Here is an 11,208-nt window from a genome sequence, read left to right as displayed (position 1 = left end):
TAAGACACCAAAAACAATTTCAAATGGTGCATGAGTATGGCTCCACCTTAAGTCCCTTGAAATGCAACCCAAATGACCTGACACTAACTCACTAATAGATAAATAGACCTGCAGTGCTGGTCACTGTAAAGTGTTAATAACAGTAACAATAGCACTTCAAGTTCACACATACATAAAGAAGTACAGTAGATATACTCTATAAAATTGATGAGGATGCATTGATTTTTATTGCGGAAAATTTGAATGACATGTGCTCTTATATTATAGTACCTGAGAACTGATACCAGTAGTATATGGCTATGGGAGAGTAAACTTCACAACTTCGTTTTTATCCCCTTAATTCTTTAGGCTATCATTAGTTGTACAAGAGATGAAATGGTGACACAATTAGTACACACATAAAGTATCCACTATAGCTGTCACAACAATGGATATATCACACCTAATAGAAGTGAATACTTGATTATCTGACCTTCGACTATCAACACACTTACTTACAGTAGATGTGTCTGTTCTATTAGAGTATTTTGTCTAAGGCGTGCATTCCATTAGAGTAACTCTGTATATAAAATGGGCTTTGATTATCTGAACATGTCTTGGTACCTAGGGGTTAGGAAGCACTGTACGAGTAATTTCTTTACAGCCGTCAGCAATGCAGGCATTATTTAAAACAATAAGTTTTCAAGTATAACTACCTTATAAATCATGGAGTAATAAAAGTACTTTGCAAATTTACCATTGGATAAATAGCAAATAACTTGCACTAAATCTGCTACACTAACACTAATGCAGCCTTCAGGTGTGAGGATACAGCTAGCATATTCGGAGGTGAGCATACACTCTATGTACAGCAAAATACGATTGGCTACACTCCAGCAAAAAGAATATACCATTTTCTTAAAGAGGGTGATATTGTTCTACAGAGGCGTAGCTAAGGGGGGGCATTTGCCCCCCCATCACTAAATGATTTTTTTTAAAACCTTCGTCACAAGTTTACCAGTATTAAACTGACACGCAAATGACTGTAAATTATGTACACTACTACGCGGTATCACCAGGGGTTGCTAGTGAATGCGCACACACAACATTCAACCAGAGGCGTAGCTAAGGGGGGGCATTTGCCCCCCCATCACTAAATGATTTTTTTTTTAAACATTCGTCACAAGTTTACCGGTATTAAACTGACACGCAAATGACTGTAAATTATGTACACTACTACGCGGTATCACCAGGGGCTGCTAGTGAATGCGCACACACAACATTCAACTCGCTCGCGAATCCATCGAACGAAAATATTAGACACATACTTCTATATTTAGCCTAGATTACTCGCGTGATAGAACATTTTTGAATCTAAAAAGAGTGACCCGCTTCTCCACGGCAGGAGTCACAACTCACTAGTGACAAAGGAGACCAGATGACGCTATGAACCTACTGTCTACGAGGTGATAAAGTGTTAGCTAAATAAATGTACCAAGTTTATTTTATCGAGTCGATCACACTGGACCTTTGTACGTACGGCAGTGCAGTCTGTTTTTACTTAATCAGTCAGGTGGATCAGTCAAGCTTACAAGTTCTGCTAGCAAGACAGGTGGGATTTCGTGCAATACATGGCATTTGAATTTCGCTGAGTGAAGTGAGTGAATACGTCATCCTATCAGCAGTGTGCTAGGACTGCAGCACAGGCTGTGGCTAACGTAAAGTAACCTGTATTTGCACTAAAGTATTAGCTCTACCGGACTGTGGATGAATCTGTTGGAGTACAGTTGTGGCACGTGCGATGATGCTCGACAAATATAGCTACCTCGATTGGAAGCAGTCTGTACTGAAATGGTTACGTAGCTAGTTACATAAGCTGTAATAATACAACACCGTATGTTGGCTAGCCCACCATTGGGTCATTAGCCTTTTTTGCAATTATGAATGATTTTGAGTGTTTCGTGGGGGCATGCCTGCCCCTCCATCACCTTCTGGCTAGCTACGCCCCTGTTGTTCTATACCATAATGCGTATTTTGAACCATACGCGTATGGTACGGAAAATCGTACCATCTGAGTATAGGCTATAGCTAACCTGCTTTGCATATAATATCAAGCAGAAGGTTTTTGCACTGCCGTATACCTATTGACTATGCCGGATGGCACTCTGCTTTCATTTATTTTCGGGGAAGGGGCTAGTCTCGCTTAGCGGTTTCTGTACTGATTCAGTGAAGATCGAACTAGCTAGGTATATAGAGCAATCATATTTTGGTCTGATTAGCTATTCTATTCTCTAGAGCTGAGATGTATTTTGCTTTACTGTAATTAGATGCAAACCTACACTAGCTGTTAAAACTAAGGTGGTCATAGCTCACTTAACCAGCAGCACACCCTTGGGGTGCAGGCACACTTTCAGGATTATAGTGTGTGAAGCACACAAGGCAAGCAGTGTGGCCGTATATTGGTGTAGATGGCATCCTATATCATTTAGAGCTAGTAGGATGTATAGAAAAGCATCAATTTTATTGAATTTATGTGCTATAAATAAACTTATTTTGTGCTAAGCCATTACACAGACACACTACAATAAAATGTGTATATTTGTGCATAATTATGTGGTATGCTCTATAAATGTGCCGTACATAGCATGCACTCCTGTGGTGTATGTGATATGTAGGAGATGATTGTCCACATTTGTCCATTAGTTAGCAAATGTGAACCATCATCTCCTAAACATCATATACTCTGCCAAAGTGTGTGTGTGTGTGCATGTGATATGCACAAAACACATTTTATTGTAGTGACAGTTCAAGTCGGTGAACAAAGCCAGTATGTTTGTATCAATAAAGTAACCAATTTGCATTAACCAAGAGTAAATTTACTCTTGATTAACATTAACTCATAGAATTTCCATTAGATTAATACAGTCAACAGCAGAGAGATGATCAATGGGGGCCCATATATATCTTAAGGTAGCCTCAGTCGAGTGAAATTAAACCCACAATCAAATTCCAGGCTTGGTGATATAGGTTTTAGCTATATACATTTTGAAACAATGTTGAAGTATAGATTTGAATTAAGCAGTAAGTTGCTGACTGACTAATAGTGCATGTTGTGTACTGTTTGTAGATTGTTGAAATTCCAGGAATGTTACGTCAATTGTGAAACTGCAGATGATGTAATATTTTACAATAATACTATGATGAGTGGTCGACTTTGATAATAAAACTGTCACATTCTACCCTTCCACTCCTGAATGCACAAGTGCTTTTTTCTCCACAGTGGAAATGCCATTACTTTGAAAGTACATAAGCTGGTATACCAGTACTGTATGTTTTTTAGAGTAGTCGAGTTAATTATCTAGCTGTTGCATAGCAACCACATACACTGAAACCGTATTGTAAATTTTAATTTTTGTTTCAGTCTTCTTCAGGTAGCAAAGAGATTTAACTGTAGAGAAAGCAATATTCCAGTTTGCAAATTAATGTAAATCTGGCTGTAGCGTAGCATTATTATTATATAGCATAATTAATTGCATGTGCAATAAATTCTTTTTAAACTGAATCTTTGCTGTTGAATGAGGCATGCACATTGCCTACTGAGATGAAGTAGGAAAACATAACATGGCAGAGATTTTATGGTGAGTTTATGAGTTCTAATGAATATTTCAGTAACGAATGTATATTATCTAGCATTGTTTCATTGTTAAGTGTGCTGTAGCCACTCACTGGATGGGACAATGTGTTTAGCTACTCTTATCTGAATGTATATATACTCTTTAAGGTTAACAACATCCAAATTAATTTGTGCTGTAGGTTCTATACCATGCACGGTGACATTGTAATTGCTCTCCTTGCTTATTTACCCAATTGTGTTCTAAATTGTCAGTTATCCACACTTATATAATTTGAGTATATATATAAGACCATCTGATAGCTATAAAGTAGCATACACAGTACCATTCATGTGAAGTTCTGCACACAACGTGAGATCATGTACATAAGATTTAGGTACATCAGTAGGACTATAGTGGGAAATGCATGGGCATGCATGGCAAGGCCAAAAATGCATGCATGGGTGTGTGGTGATGAATAATTTTATAATTACAGCTAAGCAGATTATTATGTTGTGTTCTAAGTTTACTCAGCTAGAAATGCTTGTAAAGATAGCCCATTGTAGCCAGGTGATGGCAAGGCTAGAAGACACTGAGAAAAGGCATAATATGCATATGGTACGTACCATACGCGTATGCCTATACCGTACGCGTATGGTACGGAAAATCGTACCGTACACGTATGGTATGTACCATACGCGTATGGTACATACCATACGCGTACGGTACAAAATACGCATATGGCATAGAACAATATCAATAACATGTAGCCATCAATAAAAATTAGTTGTGTAAAGGTGCTTTACAATACACACACTGGTGCTATTGTAATATACACCTAAATGCAAAACTTCAATCATGTCTTTTGTTGTTGCTGTTACCCTTGAAGCTCACAGTCAAATTGTTCATCATTAAACATAGATCAGTTATCTCACAAGATCACCATAGTATGGACTCATTGTTCCACACCTCATTTAGACGAGAAGTAGCTTGGTTAAAATCATTCACAATAACAATGTGAATCCACCTACAAATTAAGAACATCATACTCAATCATAGATCATCACACAAAATCATCACCACATAATAAAGTAGTGAATCATTATCTAATATAATATACCTATAACATACATAAAAACAGCAACATTTCTGTAGTACAAGAAACATCTGAGTGGCAAATTAGGGAAAATACTACTTTATATTGTGAATTGTGATGTAATTCAGTCTTTAAACTTGCAGTCACAACAATAAAATAACAAACACATAATTATCATGCTTTTGTATGTCTTCCTTTAATACTTAATAAGGTTGAGACAGATGGCTGATCAATTCAAATCACATTTTATTTTTATAGTAATCTAGCTTAAAATTGTCGACCATTATAACAATGTTTCGGTAGTACATTCCAATGTTCAATTATTATTCTTTAGAAAATATTTCTTTACAAATTTTCATGCACTGCATGCTTGTACAATTGAATGTCAATGGGAAATGGTGGATCTGGTAAGCTGCAAGGATTGGTGCATGTTACCATGAAACATCTGATATGTGGTGATCATGTCTTCTCTAAATTTTCTGTATACTAAGGTGGATGGTTGTAAACGATGGAGTCTTTCATAACGATGAAAGTCACTAACTAGTATTGAAGCTCTGTGTTTAAGTGATTCAACTCTGTTAATATCACCCTATTAATGAGGCCCATAGATTACAGCAGCATAGTCGTAGAACTCGTTGAATCAAAGTTATCTCCAATACAACAAATATCATAGCGTCCAAGGACCAAATCATCTCTTTATTAAACCCATCAAAAGCACAATTGCTTGTTCACACATATATAATACTCCTGTAAAACTATCCACGACACCAATCAATCAAGAGATCAACACTGTGACGTTAGTTTCTACTGACTTAAAAGAGGCAATCAAGTGGCTTATATTAACAAAGCGGTAAATTAAGCTTTGTCCCCTTTTCCTGAGATGAAATCAAGGTTGATCAAATACCTTGATCACAGTCACAGATGGTTTTACAGGACCATACATAGGTAGTGACCATCCCTTGTTCAGTTATAACTGGGAAAGCAGATAAAAACAAACAATTAGTTATCTAATGTCAGAATTTTTTAAAATTTAAACTCAACACATTCGGCAGAACCATTCTTCCATGAGAGAATTCATAACACCTATAGTGACACACACATGCACGCACGCACAGATTTGATTTATTGTTTAAATTCAATGCAATCGGCTTAAGCTGTTCTTCCTTGCAGGAGGTACAAACAGTTATATAGCACAAAAATGACACACACACACACAGCGGTGTCACAAGAATAAAACACAAGCTGCTTCACACTCACATAATCAGTTTCACCAATACCTGTGAATAGCTCTGTGCTGCCAGGTAATGCGAGACGCCACTGACAAATCAGTTCATAGTGATGAGGCAGCCAGTGAGAGAAACAAGGTAGCTAAGAACAGTCCTTCTGAAAAAAACGGCAGGAGAAAAGAGTTCTTCTAGACTGGCTCAATTTTTTCGCCCTTCTTTTCTAGCAGCTGCCAGCCTGGCGGAGAACACGACGTTGGCCAACTAGTCTTCAAAACATGTCAGTATCCGGGATACGTACACAACATTATCTGGAAAAAATATTTCGTGAAAATTTTTAAGTCCAGTGTGCCCAAAAAAAAATTCGCCCGGCACGAATGCTATGTACCAGTCTCTATATGCAGCTAGATCGAGCTTAAAAGTGCTGTGAGCATGGACAATCAGGAATCAACACCAGGAGTAAACACAGGTACATATGTACGATAATAACTGCCACTGCATGCGGCCGAGCTCATGATGAGCCGTCCGCAGTGATCAGGCAAGTAGCCTAGAGTAGCAGGGCTGCATGGGCTGGTTAGAATTATCTATAGGGTTCGCTTTTTGGTTATAGAGTAAGGTAACTGTTTACTTGAATAGGCACTAGAGTCTGCTAGAGGGTGAACACATGCAGTTCAAGTTTACTCATGGTTCATAGTTCGGAGGTCAGGCACCACATCAGTATAATTATTATTATTATTATAGAGGACTTGCACGCGTGAAGCAACTGTTGCTAGGCAGACATGTTTCGGGACAACTTTCTATGGCGCATATTGGGTCAGAATGAAGGTAACGAGATTTATTCACTAAGCGCTGGGTATAGTGGCACTGGGAAGCGGGGCTGGTTTCGAAATAGAAGATCTTATCATTGGCTTCGTGAAATAGGTGGCTAATTAAATTTCGATACATTACTCACCAATTCTAACTTCGTCGCCTTTTTTAACGAGCTGTGTGGTATTTACAACACAACTCAACACTGATTCGCTTCATTACAGCCTGTACCAAATCCTGAGAAAGCGGTTTTCAGCCAAAACACTGTCCCGAAACATGGCCGACAGCTACGGTTGCTTAGCAATTACGATGATTTACGTCACGCTGCAAGTCCTCTATTAACACATTACAGTGACCAGCACTGAAGGTCTGACAGCAACATGTGTGCTGCAGCCATAGGATTACCTAACCTAATTTCAAGGACTTTGACTTGGGAGCCTGTATTCCACGGAATAGCGGAATTACGGAATAAGCGAAAATCACATTCTATTATTTTGTTATTGTTTATAGCCTCTATAACGTTTTAATATACATTCCTCACCTCGTAGAGAACACAATCACGATGGCACCGATCCTCGGGCGATCTTTAAATATAGGATATCTACAAAGATATAGAGCAGTTTCAAAACCATGGTAACCAAAAATTACGCAATGGACACACCCAAATCGCCATGTTTTTGTACCAGACTGTTTCATGTTGCAAGTTGAATTCCTCGCTAAATTCATGCCAAGACTTATTAATACGTAAGTAAAAGAGATGCCAGTGATAGAATAAAGCATGTAGGTGAGTTATTACGCATTAAAAGATCCGTACTACCTCCCAACAGGGCAGTTTCGTAGGAAGGAGAAATGCGTAAAGATGGATTTGGCCAAATTGTGACCTATTCACCACCCAAAGGTGGTTAAAACTAGGGGAAACCTGCAGTATAGATCTTTATCCAGCACCACAGCATCGTACAGCCACATCAAGCTATCCCCGAGGTAGCCAGAATCGCTCATGTGCTGGGATTCCCACTTCGTGTGAAAAAGCGGACAGCAAAATAAGACTGCTAAAGTTTAACTGATGGTTGATTTCGACAATAAAACTTAACTCTAGCAAAATTCACCACTAAGAGTCTTCTTTTGCTGGCGTTTTATCACAGTTTTGGTAGTACGCCATTACCGGTCTCGTGCCTTTCAGGAGCTCTGGCTAATCCTGGGATAGCTGGATGTGGCTGTACGCTGCTGTGGTGCTGGGTAAAGACCTATACTGTAAGTTTCCCCTAGTTTTAACCACCTTTGGGCGGTGAATAGGTCGTAATTTGGCCAAATCCATTTTTACGCATTTCTCTTTCCTTCGAAACTGCCCTGTTGGGAGGCAGTACGTATCTTTTAATGCCTAATAACCTTCCTGCACATTTTATTCTATCACTGGCATCTATTTTACTCAAGTATTAATAAGTCTTGGCATGGATTTAGCGAGGAATTCAACTTGCAACATCAAGCAATCTGGTACAAAAACATGGCGATTTGGGTGTGGTCCATTGCGTAATTTTTGGTTACCATGGTTTTGAAACTGCTCTATTCACTCTAGAATAATCTAACTAAGCTAAACTACCATCAAATACACTTCACTACACAATCGCTAGAAAACTAGAAGTTCTTTGTGCTATACTTACTCATACCAACGTTGAAACCGGGTCACTACTGCTGACCCGGATGACCCACTGACGCGGATAGCAATCCGGGTCAGACCCGGATTTGACCCGGATGTGACCCGGATTAATTAAAGCCGAGGCGTGCGATAAGAGCTATGTTTCGACTAGTTTCGAGCGAGTGAGACTACATTTTGAGCGTTCGATTCGTGTTGAGTAATTTTTTTTTCCCAATAGAAACAACAAATTAAACATACAAAGAAAGGAGGGAAAAAATACAATAAGAGTTACTGCTTAATTAATGGGAGTCTTGACTCTACTAGAATGAGGTCAATTGGTGCTGATCCTAAAGAGTGGCCAAAGGAGCTCTTTGAGGATCTAGAACCCCTCAGACATCTAATTGCTGACCTCAGAAGTGAAAAGGACAAGCAGCACTGGATCCACCCCATTACAGAAGCATAATTTGAATCCCATTTATCTGATAGCAAGGAAGCAAGGCGTTTGTAAAACATGGTTGCTTCGTTAGCCATTCCTCCTGTAGCTGAAAAGATTAAAGGAGTAAAGGAACTCTGTTCAACTTCACGTATGTGAGCTTCATATGAACGCTTCTTACACAATTCATGTTTTCTGTAAATGGCACTGGCACTGGTGGTACGATTACTAGGAGCGTGTGGGTTAAAGACTTTAACATCAATGTAAGTTTTCTCACAACGGCCACCCCAAAAACTATTGGCTGAAATATCTAGTCGAGCACCATCTTCGATGTTTGAAGAGGCTAAGGTGAACTGCTTACCAGTAATAGGTTGTAAATGTGGTTCAACATCCACCTCATGGCAGACCTCAGTAAGTAAGCTTGCTGTTAAGTCACGGATCTCATTGTGACGGATAGAAGGGAAGCCACCCTTGGGACAAGTAAAGGAATGTTCAACAGTGAACTTAGTTCCACAGGCGCAATGTTGAGGAAGCCTGGCAGGATCCCATCCATATCTAAGTGCAACAGCGTCGTGGAAGGCAGTTTTGTGAAGAGAAAAATTGTACTCCTACAAAGGCAGAACAGATAACCAATTTGAAGCTCCCTTTTCAGAAGCTAGTTCAATTGATCTCTTTAGACTAGTTGTAGCCCCTTCTAGTAAAGATGCTTTGTTAGAAGATGTCATGGAAAATTTCATGCAATATATTTCATTTTTTATTAAAAGTTGTTCACCACGAATATCACTTGAGAAAGTGCTGGTTTGAGATAACAGGTGCTGGTTGAGTAAATATTGCAACTTCAGCCTAGCTGTGGGTTGAAGACCAAAAAAAAAAGGTAATCACCTACTGAAAATAGCCATAGATAACCTCAGTTTCGTGCTACATACTGCACTTACTAATAAATGGGCGTAACTGAGCGTATGTTGGTAACGTGATAAGTGGGCGTGGCTCACGAAAGAGCTACGCGATAGTGTTTATAAGTTTTCATGTCATCAAACGAACAATTTCTTTTCTCACGTGATCCAATCCGGGTCAGACCCGGATAATTTGTAAACCGGGTCGGACCCGGATGACCCAGAGAAAATGTGACCTGGATGACCCGACCCGGTTTCAGCGCTGACTCATACCAGCTGTCACACACGAGTAACTGTCCGAATTTATTACAGTTATATACGAAGTGTTAGAGCCAAGGTTGGAGCTCTGATGTTGGGAGCTGAAAGCAGTATTAAATTTATTTGAAACACTTTAGGAAATGGTAACAGAGTTATAGTTATTCCATGCATGCAGGGTAGCTACCTAGGGGGTGGATTGTTTTGTCCTAAACTATTCGGCCAGTTAGCTAGCTAGCTGCTCGTGTGTGACAGCTGGTATGAGCAAGGCAGTCTACCTTAATATCCTGGTTAGAGCAGATACAACGAAGAGCAGCCCGGTTTGTGACCAATACATACACACGTGACCCTACTGTTAGCGTAACTAACCTTATGAACCAGCTGGACTGGGAATCACTTGAAAGCAGACGATTAAAATTAAGATTATCCATGATGTACCAAATTATCCACAATAAAATTGATATCCCATTTGATTTGTATACTAACTTTGCAACATATTCCAGTACAAGAAATTATCATCCTTTTAACCTCCTATCATTGCAAGCATCAAAGACCTCATATCAGTCCTCATTTTTTCCAGCAACAATTTCACTTTGGAATGATTTACCTAACCTAGCTAAAGACTCTAATTCACTTGAAGTATTTAAATCTATAATTAAATTGTAATTTACTTATTGTATTGAATTATTTTTTTTGTGATTTGTCTGTACATTTTTCTTCATTTCTGAAGTTGTACAGTATAGGTAAATAAATAATAATTATTATCTTTGTAGCTACATATCCTATTTCGAACCCTGACACCCTGTGAGTTTCAGTGAGTTTCAGCGTGAAGTGGGTAAAGCCTCTGCTAAAAACTGGAAGAATACCATCCGCTATCAAGATAAACCCCTCTCCCGAAACTTGGACTCTTTCGTGGATTACTCGGGTAAACGTTGTTGCCGGTTTATTGGTGTGCCGTACCCTCCAAGTTCTCAATTGCAAGCTGGCGCAAACTCTCAGCCCAACTTTCCACCTTCTACTGCTAGTGCTTTAGCCGATACGACTCAAGCGTCACTACCAGCAGACTTAAATAATGCTATTGATATCAAGTCGACTGACGTTTCTTCGCTACTTATTTCAATATCTGATAACATTGTGTTGTATTGTGTCAATGTTGTGTCATATATAACATTATAATAACATTGTGTCAATATCTGATAACATAACGCTGTTCCCTACCGGACTTTGAGCCTTCATCTAGTTCTGTATTTAACTGGGGATCTGTTGACTCAGACACTT

At 39.1% G+C, this 11,208-nt stretch overlaps 1 protein-coding gene and 1 long non-coding RNA gene across 2 annotated transcripts in view; one reads left to right on the top strand and one right to left on the bottom strand.

Annotated features, from left to right (window-relative positions):
• Nucleotides 1-4,346: 4,346 nt before the first annotated feature.
• LOC136260424 (uncharacterized) lies at nucleotides 4,347-7,052 on the bottom strand. Its single transcript, XR_010703531.1, has 2 exons — nucleotides 5,944-7,052; nucleotides 4,347-4,617 (listed from the first exon to the last, which is right to left on the bottom strand). It is a non-coding gene; the product is annotated as an uncharacterized lncRNA (long non-coding RNA).
• LOC136260416 (uncharacterized) overlaps nucleotides 6,218-11,208 on the top strand; it is a 34,676-nt gene continuing 29,685 nt past the window's right edge. Inside the window, exon 1 of the mRNA XM_066054142.1 lies at nucleotides 6,218-6,378. Within this exon, the coding sequence (XP_065910214.1) occupies nucleotides 6,342-6,378 (37 nt within the window). The 5' untranslated portion in view covers nucleotides 6,218-6,341. The remainder of the gene's footprint in view (nucleotides 6,379-11,208) is intronic.

This window comes from Dysidea avara, chromosome 7, assembly GCF_963678975.1.
Source record: "Dysidea avara chromosome 7, odDysAvar1.4, whole genome shotgun sequence".
Taxonomy (NCBI): domain Eukaryota; kingdom Metazoa; phylum Porifera; class Demospongiae; order Dictyoceratida; family Dysideidae; genus Dysidea; species Dysidea avara.
Note: the sequence above shows the minus strand (reverse complement) of the source record. Positions and strands in the feature narration are given on the sequence as shown.